The sequence below is a fragment of the Suricata suricatta genome, chromosome 6 (assembly GCF_006229205.1).
Source record: "Suricata suricatta isolate VVHF042 chromosome 6, meerkat_22Aug2017_6uvM2_HiC, whole genome shotgun sequence".
Lineage (NCBI taxonomy): Eukaryota > Metazoa > Chordata > Mammalia > Carnivora > Herpestidae > Suricata > Suricata suricatta.
In genome coordinates, this window is record NC_043705.1 from 31,534,778 (window position 1) to 31,561,689 (window position 26,912).

General features: G+C 41.4%; 1 protein-coding gene and 2 long non-coding RNA genes across 7 annotated transcripts in view; 2 read left to right on the forward strand and 1 right to left on the reverse strand.

Moving 5' to 3' along the window:
* Positions 1 to 26,912, reverse strand: part of DIAPH1 (diaphanous related formin 1) — a 101,502-nt gene that overhangs the window by 42,233 nt on the left and 32,357 nt on the right. For 2 of the 4 annotated variants that reach the window (XM_029942091.1, XM_029942088.1), the window contains 11 exons: positions 26,469 to 26,608; positions 24,716 to 24,824; positions 23,723 to 23,833; positions 23,430 to 23,548; positions 22,651 to 22,767; positions 21,936 to 22,051; positions 21,359 to 21,423; positions 20,122 to 20,301; positions 18,479 to 19,162; positions 17,474 to 17,588; positions 16,952 to 16,960 (listed from right to left, as the gene is read on the reverse strand). In XM_029942091.1, coding sequence (XP_029797951.1) covers positions 16,952 to 16,960; positions 17,474 to 17,588; positions 18,479 to 19,162; positions 20,122 to 20,301; positions 21,359 to 21,423; positions 21,936 to 22,051; positions 22,651 to 22,767; positions 23,430 to 23,548; positions 23,723 to 23,833; positions 24,716 to 24,824; positions 26,469 to 26,608 — 1,765 coding nt within the window. The remainder of the gene's footprint in view (positions 1 to 16,951; positions 16,961 to 17,473; positions 17,589 to 18,478; positions 19,163 to 20,121; positions 20,302 to 21,358; positions 21,424 to 21,935; positions 22,052 to 22,650; positions 22,768 to 23,429; positions 23,549 to 23,722; positions 23,834 to 24,715; positions 24,825 to 26,468; positions 26,609 to 26,912) is intronic. The other 2 variants (XM_029942092.1, XM_029942089.1) reach the window with 1 other exon arrangement.
* LOC115294313 lies at positions 7,203 to 8,708 on the forward strand. 2 transcript variants are annotated; one of them, XR_003909805.1, is made up of 3 exons: positions 7,203 to 7,295; positions 7,383 to 7,507; positions 8,320 to 8,708. It is a non-coding gene; the product is annotated as an uncharacterized LOC115294313 (long non-coding RNA). The 2 variants fall into 2 exon arrangements; XR_003909804.1 differs by lacking the exon at positions 7,203 to 7,295 and having other exon boundaries at positions 7,308 to 7,507.
* Positions 13,449 to 16,875, forward strand: LOC115294315. The gene is made up of 2 exons (XR_003909808.1): positions 13,449 to 13,499; positions 16,436 to 16,875. It is a non-coding gene; the product is annotated as an uncharacterized LOC115294315 (long non-coding RNA).

The following is a 26,912-nucleotide window of genomic DNA, read 5'->3' on the forward strand; positions in this document are numbered from 1 at the left end:
TATTACATGGCAATGAGAAAGAATGAAATCTGGCCATTTGTAGGAAAGTGGATGGACCTCAAGGGTGTCATGCTAAGCGAAATAAGTCAGGTGGAAAAGGGCAGATACCATATGTTTGCACTCATAGGTCTAACAGGAGAAACCTAACAGAGGACCATAGGGAGGGGAAGAGGGAAAGAGAGTTGGGGAGAGAGAGGGACGCAAAACTTGAAAGACTACTGAATACTGAAAATGAACTGAGGGTTGAAGGGGGAGAGGAAGCGGGGAAAAGAGATGGTGGTGATGGAGGAGGGCATTGTGGGGAAGAGCACTGGGTGTTGTATGGAAACCAATGTGACAATAAACTATTAAAAAAAACCCCTAAAAATTAGATAATGATAATCTGGAAGAGGAAAGGGAAGGGCAGTAGTATCAATATCCAGACTTTCCTAGCAGAAATGCAAAAGATAAAGTCTTTCATTTCTAAATTAAGAAAAAGAGGCAAAAGTATAGTACGCAAAGTATTACTGTGTAACACAAATGACTGTCAAGGAGACTGATAAAAACCTTTAAAGACATGAGGTTTTACTATTTCAGATAAGAAATGAAGGCACGGTCTGGTTATGGTGGGGCTGGAGACATAAATTGATGGATATGAGAGTTATCTAATAAAAAGAATCAAACAGGCTTGGCCTAAAAAAAAGTGAACTCTGCTTAGTAGATGCACATTGCAAAGCAGTACGAGTTAGCAGTTCTGAAGGTACTTAATGTATATTGTAGAAGCGAGCAAACCAGTAAATACACCATGGAAAAGAAGCCAGTTAAGAGAAATCTGTGGCGCTAGAAATCACAATAATGCTTACTCTGGGCCAGGATGGGAAGACTGGGGATCAGCTATAACCGGAAGGAGGTCAAAGCAATTTCCAGGTCTTAGTAATATTCTGTTTCTTGATCTGGGTGTCCACTACATCAATAAAAATTGCATTTTTAACACTTTAAAAATTCCTTGACCTCTACACATATGATTTGTATACTTCAAAGAAAATGAAGAAATAAAGAAGACTGATACACACACGCTTCTCTGATTACAACAACATAAATGCTACCTATACAGTATAGACCAAGACCACAAACGAACATGGACAAAACTAAAATAGTTTGATATGTTAACATAGTTACATTATCTAACATGTACATTTTTAGAGGTGTCACCCACCAGGGAACTGTGAGAAAGGTAAGATGGGAATGAGTCTGGAAGCCACCTATATTTTCATATTCTTAAACAGCTGGCACAGGTTCAGCTTTGACACTGTATAGGTAGATTGGGGAGACCCACTGACAACCAGTAGTAAAGATCAGAATTAAAGGGGTGCCTGGCTGGCTCAGTCAGTAGCGCAGCTGACTCCTGATCTTGGAGTCAGGAGTTTGAGCCTCATGTTGAGCACAGAGATTACTTAAATAAAAAAATAAAGGCAAAAAACTAAAATGTGGAAATGACAGGATAATTCAATCAGTTAGAACTATTATAGCACTCGACACATAAACTTACTAGTGCTTGGGTTCCACCTCCCATTTTTGCCAAGCAAGGATGGGAAGCCCAGAACAAAGTCCTCAGACCATGTCTCACACTAAAAATGACATCAAGAGCTGAATAATTTCAGTTTGTAGAATTGTATGAAATTCACATGGGACAAAACCATAAGTGAGTATATACAGCCCCTCAGCACAGAGGGAAGGCGGAGAATCTCATCTGCAAATGACTGTGCCCTTCCAGTGACAAAAGCAGAAAAAAACCCTTATCACTCAGCCAACTCTTAAGTAGAAAAGCATGTCAGTGCCAGCGTCCATGACTAGCTGCTGCAACCCTGACCTCTTTAGCAGATCTAAGCACTTTTGCTAATGGCAACTACAGCTTCCAAAGTAGGCACACCGCCAACCTAGTCTCGAAGGAGCAGACTTTGCGAGTGTCTGCCAGTCTTGCCAAGAAGTCAGACCCAGCAACTCCCTTCTGAAGTACCCTATGCTCTCCCCCAGAGCAAGCGAACAGACTGCGTGCTGCAGCTGCTGTCAGTCAATGACCTACTTCAGAAGGGAGAGAAAGAGCATCAAGCAAAAGCTTTCACCTCATCATCTACATCTAAATCAGCTTCAAAAGATAATCTTCAAAAAGCGCATGGGCCAGAGTGGGGTTATAGTACTGAAGCCATGAAAGAGTTTTTACATGTGTCCATCACCAACACAACATACAATTTTTCTGTGACACAGTCTAGGAAGTACCGCTAATTCATTAGGTCTGGTCAGGGAGAAACAACACTGCCACTGAAGAAAAAGGAAAGTAGTTGAGAGATAAAGTGGAAGATGTGAACTCACCCTAAGGAACATAGTTATCACGCAACAACGTAAATCTAGTGTCCCAAAGCTCAAAAGCACTCCTTTAATTCCTAGAAAAGAGCAGGGTCTACTCTGTTGATAAGTCTGCAAATTCCTCTAAAGACACTGGGCAACAAGTTATCGTGTCAGGAGAAACCAGCCACTCCCCAGTAAGAGACTTTAGGCTTTTCGATGAAGGTTGCAGAGCACTCCCCTTTAACTTCCCCTCCTGCCACCTCTGGGGGAAATCGTGAAGATGGGAAGCTGTGCTCTATGAAGAGGAATCTGGCTCTGTATTTTCCCAGTCCCAACCTGAGGCTCCCTCTCTTTTTCCTAACAAATTAAGCCTATAAACAAATAGCAAGACAAAAAAATAAGAGAGAAAGTACATAGGCTGGAGGGGGACCTAGAGAGACATCAACCAACTGTAATGTAGGGACTTTATCTGGTTCTGATTCAGATTAACAAACTATAAAAAAAACACCACCACCACCTAGAAGATAATTTGAGAAACAGTGAGTGGATATCTGATGATAATAAGTAACTTTCTTAGATGTGATAATGGTAATATAGTTCTTTTATTAAAAAAGTCTTCAGTTTTTGATATGCATTCTGAACTCCATAAGAATTAAATATTAGAACTAAGTAGGATATGGTTTAAATAACTCGTATGACTAGGGAAAGGTTGACGCAAGGAAGTGAAACAAGACAAGCTAGGAGTTTTTAAATTGGGTGATGGGGATACATAGGTATTCATACTCTTCACATAGATATGTGTGTATGTATGTATGCATGTATAACATATGCACATGTGTGCTTGCTTCTTTACCTTTTAAAATATAAATGCTGTTTCTAAAAGTCAGATTTGCTTCCCTGGAGTCATTAGGGCATCTGATCTCAGATAAGTGAGTGTAAAGGGTACCTTTTCTTAGCTGATCCTATAATTGAGAAAACCAGCCTCAAGATCTCTGTAAGAAATAAACCACCTAAATGCAGGCTCAGATCCTTGAAGAGGGAGAGGGGATGCCACGCTGCTATCTCAGAAGTCAGCACCTGGTCACTGTTAAGTGTCCAGCAGCCAGACACACTGTGTTCTTTGTTCACAGGGCGGGGCCGTGCTGCGTCTGTGGCTTGGGATGCAGGCAGACTGCAGCAAGTAAGTCCCTGGTGAGCAAGTGCTGAGTAAAGGGGTCTGTGGCTCCGTCTCAGCCTGTCTCACTCCACCCCCAGTTGGGCTCCTCCCTTGCCCTATTCTTTTTTTCCTGCGTCACAAACACAAAATGGAGTTAGCTGGAAGCAAAAACAATCTGTCTAAAATGGCTGAATGCAGTAGGGAGTGCCAGACAATAAAGCAAAGGGAAAGGGCACCCCCTGCTGTCCAAGAGAAGGACCCCATTTTTCCTTCTTCCCTATTTTTGCCTGTGTTAAAAGAATCCACCCAACCTAATTTTGTCATGAATCTTGATTCTTCTGTTGAATTTGAAAATTCAAGCAGACTGAGGCATGAAGGAACATAATGTCCAGTCTGTGAAGATAGAGAAGAGCCAAGGCACAGAATCAGTGGCAGAGTCCTAGCGACTGTTGTATTCTGAGCAGTAACAGTTTCTAAGGGCCCGAGATGGAAGGGAAGGGGAGAGCGGAAGGGAAGGGAGGTCCTATGTAGCACAGTATTCCCCAACTGCAGGAATGAGCTAATGGCCCCCAAGCCCCACAGCTGTAGCCATCACTTCCCCAGGAATTCCTGTGGCAGGCTTCTCTCAATGAAGACCACAAACAGGAAATGGAGGAGAAGGGAGTTGCCTGACATCCTGGAAGCTAAGTTCTTAAGAATTTCAGGTGGGAATGAGTAAGTGACGTCGGGAAAAGGACTCTGGGAAAATATTGTTGAGAACACAGCCGGGCTGTAAAGCCAGTTACATCTGCAGGGCTGAAAGATTCAGGCTGAGTTATAAAGCAACTCCACCGAACCTTCAGGCTCACTCACTGACTCAGGACTACACTCCACTCTCTGCCCAAGATAAAGCCTGAGGCATTTGTCCCTATTCTGCAGGGAGCACCCTCTATTAATCTTATGCTGCATTTCCCTTGAGAAACTCAAGTACTCTATGACTAAAAGAGAACACAGGTTGAAGGTGGAAAAAGTGGAAACCTGTTGAGAAATCTGTAGATCCAAGTCACCAATGGCTTCCACTCACTTGCATGAGGTGGCACAAATCTGTCAGCTATTCCAACATCCATGAAGTGATATAATGGCAGGATATACATGTAAGCACAAAATCACAACAGAAAGTTAAAAAAAAAAGTGGACTCTGTTATCACTAGAGTCTCTCTGATGAAATAGGGCATTGGGGGAAGAATCCTAGATCTCCCTAGCTTATCTAAAAGATCTTAACACTTGGTGAGATCCGCAGGTAATAACAACAAACTTTCTGTGAGGGCAACATAGCTAAGAATCACCAAGTCCTCCTGGTGTACCATAAGCCATGTCTACCAAGCTCTACATAAGCTCTCTGATTCTGAGGAAAAGACAGAACAAGAGGGCCCTTTCATGTGCTAATATAAGAAGCTGCCCCTAGAGAGGAGTTCTACTTCATTTTCCCACAGCTGTAATACACATGAGGGAAAAATTCAGCACCTCCAAGCCACTTGTAGGTACATACCATAGGAGGGAAAACCAGACTCCTACCACTGACCTCCCGGCAAAACAAATACCCCTCTGCTAAATCCCACAGAAACAGACAACCACATGGATATGCAAGCTTTAAGGAGATGGGATAAACTGGTAGAAATGGATAAACCTGAAGGACAAGAACAAAGTGGGACTGAATTCCAAAGGTACAGAAATGAGGTGCGAAGAATTAGGAAGAAGGGAGCAAATGGAAGTCTGAAAGGGTGGCAGAAAAGCATTTAGAAATCTGGGCACTTCTCAAAACACTTGATCACTCGGACAAAAAGTCCCTGAATGTCTCACAGACGCTTTCCCAGCACACCCAGGAAGGTGACTCAACAAGGGAATGCTAAGGAAGAGATGAGCTTCAGGGAAGTGGCTGACTGGGGCCTGGAAGGACAGACAAGAGACAGTAAGGCTAGAGGACAGGAGAAAAGGCATCAAAATAGGGCACGAGGTATAATGATTTTGCCTTTCTTAAAGGAAATCAATTAGGCTATAAATAAGAGCGACACACTGCAAGCGGCTGACCTATTTTTAAATTCTCTTTTGGCTTCTATGTTCTCCTCATCTCATTTTCTCCCTGTAGATTCATTTTTTTTTTTTTTTAAAGAAATCAGGACTGGTCACTGGTGAAAAGCAAAGGGTGCTGGCCCAGTGTCACGACAGTCCCTAGAAGCAGGCATCTCTGAACACACCTGCCTTCTCGTCACTCCCTTCCCCTAAATCCTAGATTCTGAGCCTAACAGATCTGGGGTCAAATTCTGGCTTGCTATTTACTTGCTATGAGATCTTAATAAACAAAGGACATATTAATTCTATACTTCCCATTTCTTAGTTATGAAATAAAACACCTACTAGGAAGAAGCACTGTTCAATGACTGGAAATAACAGATTATGACACACAGCATCTGATATCAAATGGTATTGAGTCAGTAAAAGGTGAAAGATTTATATGATCTGAAGAGAAACCAGAGTATTGAGTCAGATTAATAAGGCAAAATACCTTCATTATTTTCTAGGTTCTTGGAGCAGTTTTAATCTCTACTGTACCTGTCCTAAATCCTGAGTAAAGTGCACATTTCTAAGCTATTTTCAGAAACAAAGGATCCTAGAAACAACCTCCATTTTAGTCAGGGTCCTGGGAGGGGAAGTAATGGGGTTAATATCTAACAAAGAGAACACAAGGAATAAATACCCAGCCCCCCCCCCCCCCTCCGCCTGAGTCTGCAAAGGCAGCAGCTGGTTTTCGTCACACTGCTGTTTTTTTCCCTTTGTTCCTAAGGTGGAAGCCAGGAAAGGGTGTGGAAAACCGAGGGAGGTGGGGGGAAAGGGGTGGGGATGAGGGCAGGACTGTCATCACAGTTACTGAAAGTCACCTGATACTCTCCTCCAATCCCTAGTCTCTGACATCACAATCTGGAGCCGGAGCCAAAACAGCTCAACTGCGCACACCCCGTGGCTGAAAAGAAAAATGCAAGCAGAATAGGAATGAAAGCATAACAGGAAAAGGGGGTCATTCTTTGAAGGATTTTAGCTATTTTTCCTGACAAGAGGAAATTTAAACACACATGCGTGCGCCTTAGCTTCCAATCTAACAGATAACAAAACCATCACAGACTGTAAGAGCAGAGTTAAGATTAATACAGGATCAGAGAGGAGGAAAGGTTCCACTGCATCTTGCAAACATGGGGTTAACAATGTTCTTCTGTTGTATAACTGGGGTTCCCTCACTCAAAGTTGCTGAGAGAAAAACAAATAGTTTTTAAAATTAGAATCTGATTTTTCAAAGACAGGCAAGGCTAGGATTACTATGCGGAGTGAAATACAGATGCTGTTACCTGCTCTGTAGAACTGGGTATTAGCACTCTGCTTTGTAAACATTAATCACTCAGGCTCAAGTAGTTCTAAAACCCCCTTTTCAGCATCATGGCCACTGGCAAACTTTCTTAACTCTTTTGATCTTCCCATTTAAAAAATAACCTGACTACATTATGGAGAAATTAGTAGGAAAAGAAATGTAGCACCCTAATAAATCTGTCATAGTATTCTGGTATATTCCCTTCCAATCTTTTACTTCTGCATTTTTTTCTGTAAAACAAAATTGCAGTAAGGGTTGTACAAAATGGTTTCCTGCTTTTCCCACCTAATACCGTATCATGAGTGTTCTTCCAAGTTGCTCTGAAGGCAATGTGCCGGAATTCTTAAATAGAACAGTATACTAAGTTCTAGAACAATTCTCTCCAGAACAAAAACTAAGAAGGAAGAAATAAATGAGGTAGGCCATCCCTCTCCTTTGAAGACCATATCCCTCCTATTGTGTAGCCTCCCTATGCTAGTGATACAAAGCTCTGCTCCTCCTCAGGAACATAATGCTCCAGAATCAGCTCCAGTCCGGACGGGCCCATAGCAGAACTTTGTAAGACTCTCTTCTCCACACCACAATGGCTGGAAGGCTCCAGTATGAACTGCCATACATTTATAGAGTTGGTATGTTCAATCATTTATTACATAACAGAGTTGGCAGGGAGAACAAGAGAACACATATGCATGCTCTAAATGCAGTCAGATTAAATTTTTGCAGCTGTTTCAGAAAAAAAAGACAGATTACCTTATTCCCATATTATTGTTTTATTCTAGTGTTCATTAGAAAAGCAATGCATTCTTGCTGAAAATTAGACTTATTTTTAATGAGGAAGATCTCTATATACTGACATGAAAAATCTCCAGGGTACAGGAGGTACACAACAATAAAGATAGGATGCTACCTTTTGGGAAGGGAATGGAGGATAATGAGTTTTTGCTTATAATTGCATTTTTAAACACAATGAAAGCATAATCAAGAAACTAATAAAAACGACTGCCTCTAAGGACTAGGAGGGCAAGAATGGGATAGATGAACACTAGCGTGGTTACGAGACTTCATACCTTGTTGACTTCTCAACTACCTAGATTACCTGTGCAGAAAAACAGGTAACAGAGAAGCCGGAAAGCCCCAGAGGAAGCATCCTGTGGTGGAGGAGAGTATCCTTAGTACTCCCTGAAAATATAACCCCGTGTTTACAAGAAGCTTGGTCCCATATTAGTAGAAGAGTAAGTTCACAACCAACAATTCCCAAGCATATAAAGGATGCTGAGAATAGGGCTGTTCCCATGAGGCAGCTGCTTTGGGCTCCAGCATGTAGCAACCTAAAAGCACTGGGTAGCTCTCCTGCTTATGACAGAGCCCAGTTCTGCTCTTGACACTTCCTGGAGATCCCATTCCTCCTCCTGAACACATCCCTTATCTCTACCAACTCCAGGTCTCCATGGTGAAGGAATAACTAAGCAAGAACAAGAGTTATGTCTGCCCAAGTGTAGCCCCTTCATCACGATCTGGACTTCTGGCTCGTGCACAACCTGCTCTCTGTTGTACAAGTGGAGGGATTTCCCATCATCTGCCTGCCACCCATACCCTCCAGCCTCATCATCAGTCTCTAAGTGGTTCCTAGCTCCACGGACTCCAGAGAACTTCTTCAAAATATCCTTTGAAGATACCTAACAAGACCTGGCCAGAAGATGGCAAGGAAAAATTTTGTAAAAACAAGTGCCCCTGAATTAGAGCCTCCAAAATGTCAGAAGTCAATAGAAAATGTCAGACTGCCTGCTAACTTATCTTGTATGATCTCCATAAAAACAAGGATAATACCTACTCTGAAAGATACCAAATTGAAATCTGCAGATAATGCTGGATGGTGCCTTGGGTTTAAAAGATATAGTTTCAGTCTATGCATGTCCAGAACAGTAATATAGGCACACACTAAAGTTTGAATAGTTAGAAACAGGCTCTAAAACTGGAATTATTTCAGGGGCAATCAGGAGTTAAAAAGCGACAGGAAAGGGCTGACACCAGAAGCTTTTGTGTCACAGCAAATTCTACCCCAAATAGGCCAGGAGAATTCCTGAGGGAAATTTGCTCAGTATACTACTACCTCTGGGAAGTCAGGAGTATAGTATCAACAGAGAAGAGCTTTGAAGGGACTTTTCAGCAGAGAAGAGACAGGGCTGGGAATACTTTTATCAGGAGGTCGTAAATTTGTAAAGAATCAATTACCAAGCTGGCAAAAAACAATTTTCCCTTTAAGCCTTCTACAAGGAAGACTATGCTTTCATGAAGCTATCACACTAAAATAAAAAGAGAAATATTCTCCAGCCTCTGTGCCCTCCAAAACCACAAATGACAAACATTGCTCCTATTAAAGATACTAGCTGCAAGGGGACAAGATCCTTTTGTAAAAGGGCAGGTTACAGCTTCTGGTCTTAATTTTACCGATCAGTCCTCCAAATATCTTTCCTTACAGGTAGAGGGCAGCATAACACGCAGTTTGTATGTGAAAACCACAGAGGCTGTCTCTCTCCAGCGTGACTGCATCACCCGCAGACGTGACAATGACACAACTAAAACAGAAGAGGTCCATGTGCCATCTGGTGGCGAAAAGGAAAAAGTGCACTCTGCAGATATATCAAATTCCTCCAGTTTAGAAGGAATTAAAGTTTAATTATCTTTATCTGATGACACCCTCCCTTAAATCTCCACCAGTAAGTCTTCTGTGAAAATTACACCAGCAGTCTTCATAAAAAAGTTTTAGTTTTGCACTAGTTTAGTTCTGTACCCCCAAACACTAATTGTAAGCAAGCAGCAATTTCTAATGCCTGACCTCAGTGCAGGAAAATGAATGAAACTGAGAAAAAAACAACATAAGAAGGTTTTAGCAAACAGTCAAGAGTCTGAGATGATGAACAGATAACTCCAAAGACAACTTATGCAAGCAAAAAGAAGGGGGGAAAAAAAAAGAAAAACAAAACCAAAAGTTTCAAGCTAAGAGGTATCTTTTAGTTAATCCGTCTTTCTTTATAGATGAGGAAAGAGTCAGGTATGAAGGAAAATCTCTGGTGCAGTCTCCTTAGTAGTCTGATTAAACAAGGTACCACATTCCTCTATCACACAACAATAACTAAGATAAATTGGTACAATCCTATATTTAGCAATATGGACCCAGAAATTTTATTTTTAAGAATTCACTGTGCAAGTATACAGAGATAAATATAAAATGTTTTTCCTGCAGCACTGCTTATAATCTAAAAAGCTGGTAACTTCTCAGTAAGATATCAAATGTATAAAGTTTAGATATATTCATTTGACAAACTATCCACTAAAAATAATGGGGGTACATCTGTATGTAATGCTGTCAAAAGATGCTGAAACATGTTCAGAAAAATGCACAACTGTATCTACCACATGGCATCACAAAGATTACATTAAAAATACGTGTATACACTCACATTTTTTAATTTTATCTCTTAATTCCCCTATCCCTTAAAGTTACAATTAAAGTTAAGATTCTATTGGAAAATTTCCCACATTTTCCCACCTGAATACAAGAGAAAAGGATTTTGTCCTTTCCTTTATTAGAATAACACATGCAGCTGAAAGGTATGTTAACCATGGTCACTCCAGGCAGGGAGAGGGAGATTTTTTAAAAATATTTTTAGTGTATCCTATGAATTTGTTGAAATGAAGATATCATAATAGTACAGGAAGTGGCCTTAGTCAGGACCATGGTAAGACGGAGGAAGACAGAGAGTGGGTGTTACAATAATGGTGCAAGTCTACAGAAGTGTGTCTTCTAAGGCCTTCGGTTTTCTCAGTGAAGTAGGAGGACTGAGAATGAGGGAGATGTTGGGCCTTTGAGGAGAGAAAAAGTGTGAAATTATCATTTCGGAGAATACGAAGTTGAAGGGACTCGAAATGTTTAATATCTGCCTGGGAGCAATAAGGGCTAAGCACCTGCAAACTGAACAGAGGAGAGCCAGAAGGAGAAAGTGAGGAAGGAGAAAAGGTAAAAGCACTTGCTGTCCTGAAAGCCTCTGAACAAAATCTATGAAGGAGGACCAAATGTTTGTTTTTCTCCAGTCACGTTCATTGGCACAGCTACCGGTACAGGGTAAAGAGGTCCTGGTTTTGCGAATCAACTATGATGAAATCAGAGAGAGGTTCAGAAAGGAAAACATTCAAGAGAATAATTATTATGATGATAAACCATGGAATTTTAGCTGTGGAGGAGAATGAAGTCATCGAGGAACAGAAAGACCCTGAAAGGTGGTAGGACAAATGGACTCCAATTCCCAGGGGAGCTGGAGGACTATGGCAGTCAGGATACTAGAGAGAGAGGTAAAAAGAACATGGGTGGTATGAAATTAAGATTGTGGAGAGTACGGTTTGGGTGATGACTGTAGGAGGGAATGGACAAGGCAGAGGACAAGATCACTGGAAAAGAAGAATTCAAGGAAATGTGAAGTCAAATACTGGCAGGATCATGACCCGTTTATATAGAAATGGCTAAGAATTAAGGTGGAAGCGGTACTCAAGTACTGCAAAGAGTAGTCAGTTGCTAACCTGGCTGAGAGAGAGAGTAACTTGGGATGTTAGTAGATGACCAGCACTGAGAGAGGAACTGAGTGATAAAATTTGATGTCATGAGATTCAAAATTATGGGTTTTTGGCCAAGAGAAAGGTGGAATGATCTGAAAGTGGCAAAAGCAACAAAGAGGAAATCTACACCATCTCTGGGTCCAGGTCCATTAAGATGAGGTTTATAGGAGGAAAAAACCCACCACACAAGAAGGCAAGAAGGCAAGAAGGCGAGGAGGAAAGCAGAGTTGAGGGAAAGCCAGGTTTCTCTTAGATCAACAAGGTGAAGTTGATGTCATCTAAGATTTTGCTAGTACTGGACCATGGATTCCAGAGGGCACAGTGAATGGGTTTCAGGTCCTTAAATAGGATCAAAGGAGGAGACTGGATAGGAAATACACAGACCCTGATGGGGACTCAAGTATGGGACATGAGGATGACCTGTAGTAAGTAATATAAACCAAGATAAATAGCATATTAGGTCCAGTGAATTCAAGGCAAATGGTGATGAAAAGGTTGAGAGTAGACCGGGGTATGTGAAAGAGGTAGTTTGGGTTCTTTCTTTTATACCCCCTGATGATGGGGAGAGGACAACCCAAATGTTCAGGGCTCCTCATTACCCTAGGTGACAGCAGATTCAGGTTTTTTTGGATGATGACGAAGTGCCATCTGGTATTATGTAACTTCCCAATACTCTGCACTAATAGACTGATCATACTCCGAAGCCAATAAAATTAATAATTAAAAGACAACAATCCCAACAAATATTCATTTGAATACCACCTGGAGCCCTAATCCTATACTTGTGGAGAGCAGTTAGGAACTGATGGAACAGACATCTTTTTGCCAAGAGATTCGCTGAATAAGGTGGAGCATGTTAAGCTCTTACAAAATCTTGTTTCTAGGGGTTAGAGTTGCAGAAACTGTAAAGATTCACTTGGACATTTCCTGATAAAAATCCAACTGAAGGAGTGCCCCCTAGTGGACAGAAGAGGATCACAGGGAAAAGGAAAGACCCTTCCCTTACTGGGAAAAGAAGGGATTGCTTCCCCACCACTGGCTCCCCTTGAAGCCTGAACCAAGAAAAGTTCTGGGAGAGCAACAGACAACTATTACCAACAGTTCTGGCTTGTGCAACAACAGCACAAACCTTGGGATCTTGATGCACGCAGATCCTAATGAAAATACTGTTTATGAAATTGCAGCACTTGGTCAAGATCTTACTATTTTAAGCCAGAGTTCTTTCTTAATTACTCCTGATAACCACTTGGAGAACTGTTCTGATGCCCAAAGTTACCACAGCGCCCCTCACACTTTAACAGGGAGAGAGAGTCTAACAATACAAATTGTCTGTGCATCCAATGCACACCACTAAGGGAGATTAGCTTGTGGATCTTATAAGCCCAAAACATTTTTTGAAGGAAGGAATAAACCTAAAAAGGAAAATGTCACTGTACTGAGGACATCAGTTATCATTTCCTACACCATTCCAAGGATAATATTTTTCATGGGATCAACATCAACAAAATAGAGTTAAGAGAAGGAAAGCTGAATGAAAAACTACTGATCTCCTACATACAAATAATGACCTGGGGTCACCATGGTGATGATGCTCCTTAGGAAAACATGAAAAAAATTAAAATTTAACTAATGAACATGTTCCCAAGGAATTCAAGAGGCAGAGTCCAGAAAGAGAACATGATAAAAGACCCCTTGCTGATCACCATAAGGAGAGTGAGAAAGTAAAATGGACTAGAAGTTTTTATAGCACTATCTACCAAATCTGAATTCATACTATTCCCTGGCAAGGAATAAATCAACTAAGCTAACTTGTGATTTATAGGAAGTCAAGAGTTCAGAAACAAGAGACTAATCTTTAAGAGAGAAAAATGATTAAGAGAACCTGTAGTATACACTTGAGGACTGGTTCCTCTTTCTGGACTCTTAATTTAAAAGGCTCACATCTTCCTGAACGGCAATGATGAAGTGGCTGGAGACCTCTGACAACAGGCGGCAGATGTAAAGACTGAGGTGGGTGTTTTCTTTAAGGTTTATTCCTGGAGTAGGTATACAAGAGGCCTTAGGGATCAGTAAAATAAAAGGGGGATACAGCTATGTCTAGTGAGTAATGGAGACTTGTGTTTAGCAAATGAGAAAGGAAATAATGCAATATCATGAAAACCTACTGTCCAAATAACTTCCTCATCAAGCCTGGCAACTATGAGGCCGAAATCATCTAAAGAGAACTTTTACTGTAGTAAATGCGCAGGTCTTAATTCTCCAACTGGATTCATTTTGCTACAGCTGAATATACTAGAATCAAAACATCTCTTCTTCTTCAACCCCACATATCCAGTATTTCATCTACTTTCCCTAATCTGTTATTACTTTTTTGTAGTAAGAGTCACTGTCAATTCAAGGACTGAAGTGAAGTGTCCGGATGAATGAAGTAGTTGCAAAACTACTTGTTCATCTTTGGCTGGATCTAACTTTCCAGAATCATGTAGGGCAGGGACCTACACTTCTGGAGCATAAAGGGCCAGAGCAAGGACTTTGGAATCAGACACTCTAGAGTGTGAATCCTGGCTCTGGCACTTACTATACAGACGTGTAAAAGTTATTCAAGCTAGGTCTCTCCTTCTTTACCTGAAAGACAAAATATTTACAAAGTGGTAATAAAGTATTAAGCTATTGTTTAATTACAACATGAATATTAAGACTATGAATAAAAGACTTGGTAAGTGAAACTGCTTACCTACCTGAAAAAAAGAATTAAGGATGAACATATTCTGAAATGTTATATGGACGTGCTTAAAGCACCAGAATCAAATGAAACCTTGCTTTTATAATGAGATGTGGGTCCTTGGAGTCCTACTTCTGAAGTTGCTAGAGCCTGAATTTCCTTACTGATATAAATTTTAACTAAGATCTTCAAAATCTTTTTTCACTCAAGTGTTCTTTTTCAGGTATGTTGTGAGCAAGGGGGCTACTTGGGAACAATATGCACTGAGTTTGCCAGCCTGAAGCACCAAGGGAAGGAAGTTCAAAACTGCCATCAGGAAAGGAAAGGGCACATTAGTTATCCTGATCACAGTGGGAGTTATACATGGCAAAGGGTCCCTACAGAGCACTTCCACTTGCTACCTGAGGCCCCTGCAGCATATGGTATTTATTCAACCATCCTGTTCCCAAGGGTGATAAACAAGCCCCAATATTCAAATACCTCTTGGATTACCAGAGATTCACAGACTAACTCAATGGGAAAGAAAGCAGACAGAGAAGAAAATTAACTGGACAGCACTGAAGTCAGTCAAACATTAAAAATCCAAAGAAGAAATAATTTTTAAAGCAGGGAGCCATTTCTTTTTGGAGGTGGGAAATGAATTAAAACATAGATGTAGCAAGGGCAACAAGCAGCAGGAATGTCCTATTGCATCCGAGTGCTATAGGCAACTTAAGGTTGGGTAAACAGTTAAGTACTTAGGATTCTATTTGACAGGGGGGAAAAAACTCCCCCAGGAATTTCTTTAAGTCATTAAGATTTAGAATGTATGAAAAACTGCTCATGATTCTGTAGTTTTCACAAACATATCCTCTATTGTTTCCTAATGGAAAGCAAAGTAATTAAGACAGTGTACCAATTTAATACCTGAAAATGCTAACTGAAACTAACAAGATTTCAAAACTAGCCAGAGGGGCTCCTGGGTGGGTCAGTCAGTTGCCATGTCCGACTCCATGCTGAGCCTGAATCCTGCATAAGATTCTCCCTCTCTGTCTACCCCTTGCTCATGCACTCAGCAATCTACAAGTGAGAATTATCACTACATGAAAATCAATACCCCACTAAACCAAACTAATTCATATTCACTTCTTTTTCAGATTAAGATACTGAATTTTCTAAAAATAATTTAGAAAATTAAAAAAAGAACCAAGGCTGGTAGAAACTTAGAAACGTAAATGAAAAGAAGGTAGTTTCTATGCCAGAATCTGAGAACTGAAGGAGCATTAAAAAGTTTAGTTACAATGTTGAAAATGACAAAAGATAAGGTCTTGCGTGGTTATTTTTAAAGTACCATCTCTCTCTTTTTTTTTATGTCCTTTATTTATTTTTGAGAGACAGAGAGAGACAGTGGGAATAGGGGAGGGTCAGAGAGAGAGGGAGACACAGAATGTGAAGCAGGCTCCAGGCTCTGAGCTATCTGTCAGCACAGAGCCCGACACGGGGCTCGAACCCATGAACCGTAAGACCATGACCTGAGCCAAAGCCGAACGCTTAACCGACGGAGCCACCCCGGCACTCCGAAAGCACCATCTCTTAATTTATAGTGGGAATAAAATGCCAAGGAAAACCACTATCTGCAGAAATTCCCACTCTCATCAATAGTAACACAAATGTACAAAGTAGGAGGTGACCAAGGCGGGAGGAAAGGGGCCCGGCCACTGTGCATGTGCAGTGGCACTCAGAGCACAATGCAAGAACGGGACTTAGGCCAGAGGCCAACAAAGGGCTACCTTCTGTGACCTTAAAAATTAGGAAATCATTTGACTTTGAGTTTCTCTGTCAACTAGTCTTCAGTGATACACAAGAGTAGGGTAAGCTGTCATTGTCACTCTATTTTTCACTAAGAGGGTGGAAGTAATCCACTCACTGCGCCTGGCTTTAGTTCAGAAGATGACAGCTCTTCTGGAGTACTAGGCCACTGTGCCCTGGGCATAGCAATCTCACACTCTCAGATACACGCACATACCTAGGGGCCACCAAAGGCAACTAGCAATGTTAAGCTCCTTATTAGAATGAAGTGCAGCCTGGTTCCATCAAATCACTTAGTTGCACTTAGTTTTCATCACTAGGGTCGCAATATACCTCTAAGTAAAAAAAAAAAAAAAAAAAAAAAAAAAGCTTTAAGATGGAAACATAAAATTATTAGGCTGTAACGGTCATTAAATTCAAATACTGTATTCCTCAGGGGGAAATAACTACGAGTGCCCCATCATAAGGCAGCACAAAACCACAAGAATTAGGAAGTGAAGAAAGAAGAGGACAAAACAGATCAGTTCTTCTAGAACAAAGGGGAAGATACAAAGGTGAAGAAGCAAGAATTTATACCAAAAAAAAAAACATGGACCAGAAGACATGATCCCTGGATCTGGTTATTTAACCTTGGACAAGCTACCCACTCAGTCCAAACATGCTACAGAATGGAGATAAAGCACATCCTGCTTATGTCTTAAGGCTTCTTCAAACATCCAAGAAGTAATACACGTTAAAGCAGTTAAAGACTACAAAACCCAACAGAAATGTAACGTGATGGGATTAGTATTTCAGGTGTGGCAGAAAGAAAAAAAAAGGGCAAAAGAGAAATCAATCCAATCCCATCAATCCCCAATCTGCTCTTAGTCTTCTAAAGAGAAATCCCTTTACACCTGCTTTACGTGCTCTAATGTTCAAGATACCCAATTAAAAGGCTCCTCTGTATTCTTACCTTTTGAAGCTGGAAGGGCAAACGGCCAGGAAGAGAAAAACATCAGATATTGACAAGAAATGGAAGGGGAAAAAAAAAAAAAAAGAATCACACATGACTCTCTGTTACTGACAGTCAGTGAACCACCTAACCTATTCAAAACTCAGCCCAACCCTTATTAACTGAGTCTGTAGGTCTAGGATGGCACCTTAAAAGACAGTGCCAAAATCTGTTCAAGAGTATTATCAAAATGGGCCTAGACTAAGCTTCTTGTCACCTTAATCCCATATCACTAACAAGTTATACTGACACAAAATACCCATATGCAAAAAAGAAAAAAAAGAGGGGGGGGAGCCAAAATGCCAATAGTTTTCTTTCCCAATTTCAGCATCCCCAGACTACAAAAATATCTTAATTTCTTCCTTATGGGAAAAACCATTTCTCTTCAACCCTCACCTAGGGATGGGAAAAGAATGGGAAACCCACTTAAAGGATACTCCAAGTCCTACACTGGCCCTGGGCACAAAAGAGGAAGGTACTCACTCTTGGTCTGGGCAGAAAAGGTAAGAGTAAGTTTGGCGAAAAGTTCATTGTTCTCAAAACGGTCCTCCTTCACCTTTGTCCAGAAGCAGTCCTGGGACAGGTCCTCAACGACAAACTGTGAATAAAGGCAGGGTGTTGAGAGTTACTAAGCTGAGGTCTGGACTTTCCATCCTGGAAAATGGATTAAGATGCAAAAGAGGTGTGTAGTGGTTCTTAGCGATGTCATAATAAGAGTAAGACAAACCCAAGACACGGAACAGCGGCGTTCTTCGTGGGAGGATCAGGAGACAGTGCTCCCAGTTTGCTTGTTTTTTGGTGATTATTCAAGAGCTGGATTCAGTTATGCCACTTTTCCTCCTAACCTCAAGTCCTCTAGTTTTAAAAGTATTGAGGCTTTATTTCATACCTCCCCTTGCTCTACATTTTCCCCATCCATTTAGCTATTAACTATGACAAATGGAAAAAAAACAATTTAACAACGACAAATTTATTTAAGGAGTATGTCACTAAGCTCCTTTAACTTGGTTTCTGTACGCAGAAAGCTAATGCAGCAATCACAGGGGCCTCAAATGCACAGTGGAGCCAATACTGCGCCAGGCAAACGTGTCCTGTGTAACTCAGTGAAGGCAGAGAGAGGTAAAGGATGTATCCAAAAGCCACAACTTTCCAGATCAGCAATACTGTCAGTAGCTTGCAGACTGGTGAAATGACTATTATCAAACTGTGTGTTACAATGGAACTCATAACCTCAGAAAAAAGGTCAAAAACATTAACTTAAGGAAACGTTTAGGTTTTGTAGCAGAAGAATAGGGCTCAAACAACACTCTAAAGTGATGTCTGGCATATAGAAGATGCCTAATGTGCTCAATAAACAGAAGGTGAGTGTAACCTGAAGACAGATGTTAGCCACAAGAAAGGGAAGCCCACCTGGGCACAAAATACAAAGCAGAAAACTCATGTGGTTTCTTAATATCTACTAATGAAAAAACAGACAGAAATTCTCACCTTGGACCAATTCGGCCTTCGGAGCTGCACTTCTGGCTTATAAAGCTTCTTTGGGGTTAATCCAAATGGCAGAACTGGGGCTGCAGGAACTCCGAATCCAAAAGGCAGAGGTGGAGGCACACCCATGCCAGGTGGAGGTGGAGGGATTCCAGGACCTCCAGGAAATGGAGGGGGTGGAGGGATTCCAGGACCACCAGGAAGAGGGGGAGGGGGAGGAGGCATTCCTCCAGGCAAGGGAGGAGGAGGTGGGGGGATGCTAGCAGCCCCAGGCAAAGGAGGGGGTACGGGGATACTAGCAGTACTCCCAGGCAAGGGAGGGGGTGGGGGGATATCAGCACCCCCAGGCAAAGGAGGGGGTACGGGGATACTAGCAGTACTCCCAGGCAAGGGAGGGGGTGGGGGGATATCAGCTGTGCCTCCATGCAGAGGAGGGGGAGGTGGTGGAGGAGGAATGGTACCACCTCCAGGAAGAGGAGCTGGGGGTGTTTTGCTAACCACTCCTGGTAAAGGAGGGGCTGGGGGTGGGACAATAGCGCCAGAGTCACCAGGGCAAGGAGGGGTGGCGGGGACAGGAGCACTGCTAGGAGGGACAACAGCAGCAGCAGCAGCGGCAGCTGCAGCGGCAGCAGAGAGAGAGGCCACTTCTTTCTTGGCGTCTTCCAGTTCCTTAGACAGCTTGGCCACCTAGATGAACAACAACAATGCAAGTACTCCTCTGTCCACTTCAGGGACTACTGGGGTTGGAAGGGACCTAAGAAAGTACTTAATCCAAGATTCTCATTTCACACATTTGACACTCAATGGAATCAGACAGACTCCTAAAGTCATACCTAAAGTCACAGAGGTATTTAAGCACAGAGCCAAAACTAGAATTCAGGCCTTCACGTTCTTAGTTTAGCATGATTTGCATTAAAAAGGCAACTTCAACCTTTATGTTAAATTCTCCCTTTAATTAGAAAATACAAAATTCAAGTAAATCATATATTCTAGTGATACAACCACCTAAGTGATCAACTTATCAGATATCACATTTAAGTATTTGTAACCACAGGGGTGCCTGGGTCGCTTGGTCAGTTAATGCATCCGACTCCAGTGCAGGTCATGATCTCACTGTTCATGAGGTCGAGCCTTGCGTTGAGCTCTGTGCTGACAGCTCAGAGCCTGGAGCCGGCTTCGGATTCTGTGTCTCCCTCTCTCTCTGCCCCTCCCCCATTCGTGCTCTGTCTCTCTCTGTCAATAATAAATAAATGTAAAAAAAATTTTTTTAATGAAAAATAAAAAAATAAATACAGAGAGTATGGGGATAAATCTATCCAGAAATGCTAGCATAAGAGAAAATTAACAAATATTTGAAGAGTTAATTTGGATTTTAATCCTGAATTTACTAGAAGACTTTTAGTTTTAATTCTGGGTAGTACTGTGACTCCTCTTATTCTCTATGTTGTTAGTATTTTCCAAGTTTTCCATCTTATGTATTACCTCAAAATAAAACAAAAGAACACTAAATGATTTTAAAAATATGCACCATCTAACTAGGTTACCTATTGGTATCTGAACCCTCCCTGAGAGTTGCTGCAAACAGGCCCCGTGATGAGGCTGCTGATGGCTGAGAGGTCACTCTGCCTTCCCTGCTCAGGCATTACCTCCCCTGTGAGCTGGGACACCTCTGCTTCCAAGTCCTGTTTCTCTGTGGCAATCTGCTGCTTTTCAGAATCCAAGGCATTCTTTTCTCCCTGAAGATCCTGGAGCTTCTGCTCAAAGTCATTTTCCATCTTTTTCATTTCTACCTGTAGCTCATGTCGCGCTGTTAGCTCTGAGTCCAGCTAAAAGGATAAAGGAAGTAGGCTCTTAGTAAGCTCTCCATTCCAGAAAGAAACACCGTGTTATTCCCCCAAATTCACTATTTTGTCCCAATCCTTTATAGAGCTCACTTTCCCAGGGAATGCCTGGCAAAAAAGACCACCATGATTCTAACCTTAAAATCAAGGTTAAAGAAGGGGAAAGTCAGGATCATTTCTACAGTCTAGCTAATTTGGGAAGTTATAAAAACAACAACAAGCTAAGACAAATACTGTATGATTTCATGTATATGTGGAATCTAAAAAAAACAAATGAACAAAAACACCCTGCAGAAATGAACCCATAAATACAGAGAACAAACAGGTGTTTGCAGAGCAAAAGAGAGTGGTGGGTAGGCAAAATGATGGGAATTGGGAGGTACAGGCTTCCAGTTAAGGGATGGAAGGCACAGCGGAGAGAACATGGTCAGTGGCACTATAATAGGGTTGTATGACAGATGCTAGCTACACATGTGGCAAGCACAGCATAATATATAGAGTTGTCGAATCACTGTGTTGTACTCCTAAAACTATCCTAACATTGTATATCAACTATACTTCAATTAAAAACCAAGCAATCAAACAAACCTAAGATTTTGAAGACCTTTAACACTGTTAAGACATTTAAATAGAGCAGCTATGGTGTACAATCCCAGCAGCCTCTAGGAGCAAAACCCTATCAACCAAAATAGGAGTCCATAACAACTAAAGAGGGAAAAAAAACTTCAGACATATTCCAGTCCCTGTTGTTCTAGGTGTAAGAGGTCTCAGATGCCAGCAAAACTACTGTCACTATTGTTCATGAGAACCATCTGTGTTTTCTTGTCCTACCCATGGTCTCAAGAGCTGTGTACCACCAACTGCCAGATCACACTCAGTTTCTCCAGTGACTAACCTATACCAGAAAGGTTTCCCCTCGGAACTGCTACTGTATGCTGAATGTTTGCTAAGTATCACAGGTAACAACTGCACATGTTAGAAAAAACCATAATCCTTTAAAAAGAAAAAACAAACCGATTTTTTTTTCCTCTCTCATACATGCCTTTTTTTCCAGCTCTGTAGCTTTGGCTTCAGATTTCTCCACCTTTGTTTTATCAATCATTTGATCTGAAAAAAAGAAAGAAGAGTCAGTAGAGTTCCCAATTCTCTTGTCTTTCCCTCTCACTACCTAAGCCCTGCCAAAAGGCAGTCTTCTGTCCATTTGCTTACTTTTATTATCCTTCTTACTGTTCTGCACTAGACAAAGAAATGAAACTTACTATTGAGTTCAACACAGAATTTCTGGTGCCTGCGATGTGGTAAGGCTGCCATGCTTGGTGGCATGGTGAGTGCCTACATGTGGTACTTACAAACCTCTGAGACCAGCAGGAGTCAGATGACAGCTAAAGTCCCTTCAAAAGGTGGGGTGATATGTGAGTAGGGGTACATTTTTATATTTAAGTAGACAGAAATAACCGCAAGGTCTGTATATTCCTAGCACAGATGTTATCACCTAAGGACAAAAATGGAAATACCTGGAGACTAGAAATACATCTTCTCTGAATCTTTCATTGGAAGAAAGATACAAAATGAAAGGTAGAAACAATGTCTTAAGGAGGCAGATAGAAAAATGTGCTTACCAATCAACCCCTCAATATCAATCTGGAGGTGCCGGCACTTGAAGTCAGGATCAGCCCCATTCTTGTGCAGAACTATCTGAGAAATACATTCTTCTATCAGCCTATAGTACTGCGGTCTATGGAAGAAAGAGAACAAAGTTATCAAATGAAAACCAACATATAATTTTCAGAAGCACTCAGTTTCCTGAAAAGTTAACTGCTTTCATCAATGAGGGACTTGAGGATAAGTATTTCAGAGAAGACCTTTTCGTAAAACTCACAGCAGAATGTTGCCAGACTAGGCAACTGCTCACTCTACAGCATTTACTCCATCTACTTCAGATAATCAAAACTTGTGGCCATCCCTCCTAATGCCAATCATTTCCCATTGCAGGCTTGATCCTTTCCGTGATAGCACTACTGCTGAATCTCTACTTCTAGGCAACCCGAAAGAACCTTAAATGAGTTCCTCCCTTTGCTACCATCTTTATCCCACCCCATCGCCCCTCTCCAAAATGGGAAGGTCATTTTACCTTCTACACTCTAACCTCTTCCATAGAGCTGCCCTTCAGTCAGATTATAAGGACAACTGACAACTCTTTCTATATATGACTAAAAATTAACGATAACCCTCGTCTTTGTCTTTCCTTTTTACCTTTACAGTCTTTGAACTTAAGAATTTTGCTCTCTCTACTTAGGCTCAATTTCAATACTTCTCACAGGTATACCATGTTACCTGGCCTCATAGTCATTTCGGACCAAGAGTAGGTGCTGCAGGATGGACAGGAAGTGTGGCTCTGCCTTTGAATCCTTTACTGTGTTTAGGAGAATCTGGAAAACTTCGCTGAAGTCAGTGGAAAAGGGGAAGAGGCTAAGGAAAGCATACATTTACAAACTATGTTTGACAGGTGGATCTTCCAACTCTTGGGAAAAGTCCCAAGATGCCACTTCTATTCTAACAGTCGTTTCCCCTGTACACATTACCCAAAACTTTAAGCTCCATAAACTTCCTGAGGCCAAGGAACCATTGAGTTTGGTGGTACAACACACAGAGATAGAAAATTCCTAGTACTTGGCTTCAAGATCAAGCAGTAGACAGAAATGAAAAGATCACCGCCCACAAGTCATGTGTCAAATAGCAAATACACAGTCAGACTACTCCCTCTGTCAGTCTCAGGGAGCCCACAAGAAAGCAAATTACAAGCCCACTCCTTGACTTGTGCATGTTTGCCAGAAACCAGCTCTACCCCTTAGTAAGCCAAGCTCTCATGTTCTAGGAGGTCTATATACATTTTGATGGCTACTTCCATGCTGAGCAACACTCAGATCACCTTTCCTAATTTCTCTGGTCCATAGTGAGGTAAATACAGCCAGAGCAACCAAAAGATACCTGCCTCACCTACTGAGACAACACACAGGCTGATACCCTGTTGTGGGTCATCACCCCACATCATTTCATGCAGGGATCCACAATGAATGTCTCATGTATCTTGAACCCAGTCCATAAAAGGATATTCCATCTCCATTCGAATGTCATCCAATCGTCCCTTCAGGTCATAGGAATCCTCTTCCCCTTGCTCATCGAACACACTTAGTTGCACTCTCATATCATCATTTTCAATCTCTCGAAGCTCCTGTCAATGACAAAAGTACAAGTCAGGGAACCCAGAAGTATCCTATGCCAGCCAGAAACCCAAGCCTTTCAACCTGGTTCTTAAATGGACAGCAAAAGTGACCCCAGAGATGACAGAGCTATCAGACACAGGCGGCAGGCAGCCCAGCCTCTCTAAGGAAGAGCTGCATCTCACCTGTAACACCTGATGCAATCCCAAGCGCATCAGTTCACTTCGGATGTGAACTCGGAAGTCAAGTTCTTCGGCTGGTGTGATGAGGGCATTGATCAGCTGTAGGCATCCCACCTAAAATAATCAAATTTGGCAGCTTGTCACTGTAATCTCTACAGAGCAAGATTCCATTCTCTTTACATGAATGCTGAGGACCCCAAATGTAATGCACAAGACATAGTACAAAACTACAAAAACAACTTTCTGCTGGCACCATTTAGACCTGATGTGGGCCCAGGTCTGGGGAGCTCAGAGGTCTAAATGAGTCCCAGAATTTAACAGTATACTCTGTTCTAGATCTTGGCTTTCCTAGCATTTAAAGAGACAGCATGCTCTTTTGCCAGCTCCTAAGAAGAACTGCTCTCTCTCTGCCTTGTTAGAGAGCAAATCCTAAATTATAAAATATATACAGGCACATCTCATTTCACTACACTTCACTTTATTGCAGTGCATTTACAAACTGAAGGTCTGTGGCAATTCTGTGTTAAGTTTATCAGTGCTAATTTTCCAACAGGACTTGCTCACTTCTTTGTCATGTTTTGGTAATCAGAGCATTTCAAACTTTTTCATTATTATTTTATTTGTTATGGTGATCTGTGATCAGGGATTCTGACTCACTGAAGGTTCATATAATAGCATTTTTTGGCAATAAAATATTTTTTAAATTAAAGCATGGACACTGTTCTTGTAGACACATGCTATTGCACTCTTAATACACTACAGTACAGAGTAAACATAACTTTTATACACATGCACTGGGAAACCAAAAAATTCATTTACCTCACTTTATTGACCTACTTGTTTTACTGTAGTGTTCTGGAACCAAACCTGCAATACCCCTGAGGGCATTGCCTATACCTGGGAACCATTCCATGTGTTCTATTAAAACATCAAATGAACTGAAGTCCTTCCACCCTGATTTCTATTCTTGGGCTCAGTTTCAGAGGATATACTTGCCTTGAGCGCAATGGAGGTCCCACTTTTTAACCCATCCAACAATGGCTGGAAGCGTTCCACCTCATCCATCTCAGCTCTTTCTGTCATTGCCTCCAAAACCCTTTCATTCCTGCCCAGGAAAAAGGAGAGAAATGTTCAGGTGCCCTAACATACACAGGCACAACAGGTAGATTATACAGTGGCACAGATCAGTTAGGAAAAGAACATTTATCAAGCCCAGATTTCCATTATTATTTTCATCACCTAGGGCAGGAGCCAGAATCTGCTGAAAGATTAAGAACCATCTCCTTAGAGAAATATATTTCCTAAAAACCATTCCTAGACTGTTATCTATGGATACCAAATTAAGACACCTGTTCTATGGAGTATAAACTGGTACCACTTTTGGAGGGGTATTTAATAGTTATCAGTTTTTAATGAACTTAACATTTGGCTTACTTCTAGAAACTTATCCAACATAAATGCATAAATGTGAACGAACATACGTACGAAGGTGTTCATTATGGCATCATTTGTAATAGTAAAAGTTATCACCTAGAGCAGGGGCCAGAATCTAAGGAAAAAAGTCTACCTAAAAAGTCTAGCAATGGGGGGGACCGTTAAATAAGTTGTGGAACATACATTCTATGGAATTCTAAATAGCCACTGAAGATAATAAGGTAGATACAGAAGTAACTACAGAGAAAAAATGTCCAAGATCAACTGTTAAGTTTAAAAAAAAAGGTAAAAAGAAATGAATGGTATCATTTTGTTTGTATTAAACCAAACTGCTCCACGGAAGTAAAAATCTATCCTAGGCATGTGATTTGTTTTACAAAAAGTTTCATCTTTCCTTAGTTCTAAGATACCATCTTTTGGTTGGCAGAAGGTATCTCAGAATCAAGGAAATACAATATCTGTCTGTGCTAGAGATAATTAAATGAGATTGTAACAAGCCATTAATACTGGCTAACCCTGCATACTAAAGGAATGAGGCTGTGAAATTTTACTTTATATGTTTCTATGTTTGAATTTAAAAAATAATGTTGTGTTACCTCTGAATTAAAAAAAAAAAAAAGTAAAAGCAAGTTTTGTCCCAGGTGATAAACACATAAATGGAGATCTAGGAGATGCTTTGCTATCCCACTGATAACCAACAGTACACTGATGATAGTGCAACACACCTAACGGTGTTTTTTTAAATTAAAAAAAAAATCTTTATGTTTGAGAGAGAGACAGAATGTGAGCAGGGGAGGAACAGAGAGAGAGCGAGACCCAAAATCTGAAGCAGGCTCCAGGCTCTGAGCTGTCAGCACAGAGCCAGATGTGGGGCTTGAACTCATGAGCCATGAGATCATGATGTGAGCTGAAGTCAGATGCACCCAGGCGCCTCAAACAGTCTCTTAAACATTAAAATTCTCAGTGTTGGGGCAGCTGGATGGCTCATTCGGTGAAACATCCAACTCTTGACTTCAGCTCGGGTTATGATCTCATGGCTCTGGATTTCAAGACCCACATCAGGCTCTGCACTGATATTGTAGAACCTGCTTGGGATTCTCTCTCTCTCTCTCTCTCTCTCTCTCTCTCTGCCCCTCTGCCACTCACACTGTGTCTCTCTCTTTCAAAGTAAATAAACTTAAAATTTCACAGTGTTCATGTCTTCGAAGAGATATGGTCTTAGTATTTAAGACAACATGGACACCCACTCAATTTTCCTCTAGACTAGGGAAGATGGTAGAAAAGAGAATGGAGGAGAAATGACACAGTCACATACATGTCCTCTGGCTGGGGTAGGATACAAAGAGCAGAAAGCAGCTTAGCTGCATCAATCATCATGTTGGGCACAGCAGGATCCATGGCTCTGACCAGCAGCAGGATTCCTTCTTCTGTTTCCAGCATGGTCTTGATTCCAAACTAGTAGGACAAGAACAGAGAAGAGAAGCTTAACGATGACAGCAACTAACCAAGGACAAGGTCAGGGGTGTTAAGGGTTGAATGGCACTCCCCCTAAATTCCTATGCTGAAGTCCTAATCCCTGGTCCCTCAGAATATGAGATATATTTGGCAGAGATATATGTGAGATATAATTGGCAGATATAATTAGTTAAGTTACAAGGTCATACTAGAGTAAGGTGGACCCTTAATCCAGTATGACTACTGTCTTATAACAAAGAGACATGTGGACACACATGCACACAGGAAGAACACCTTGTGGACA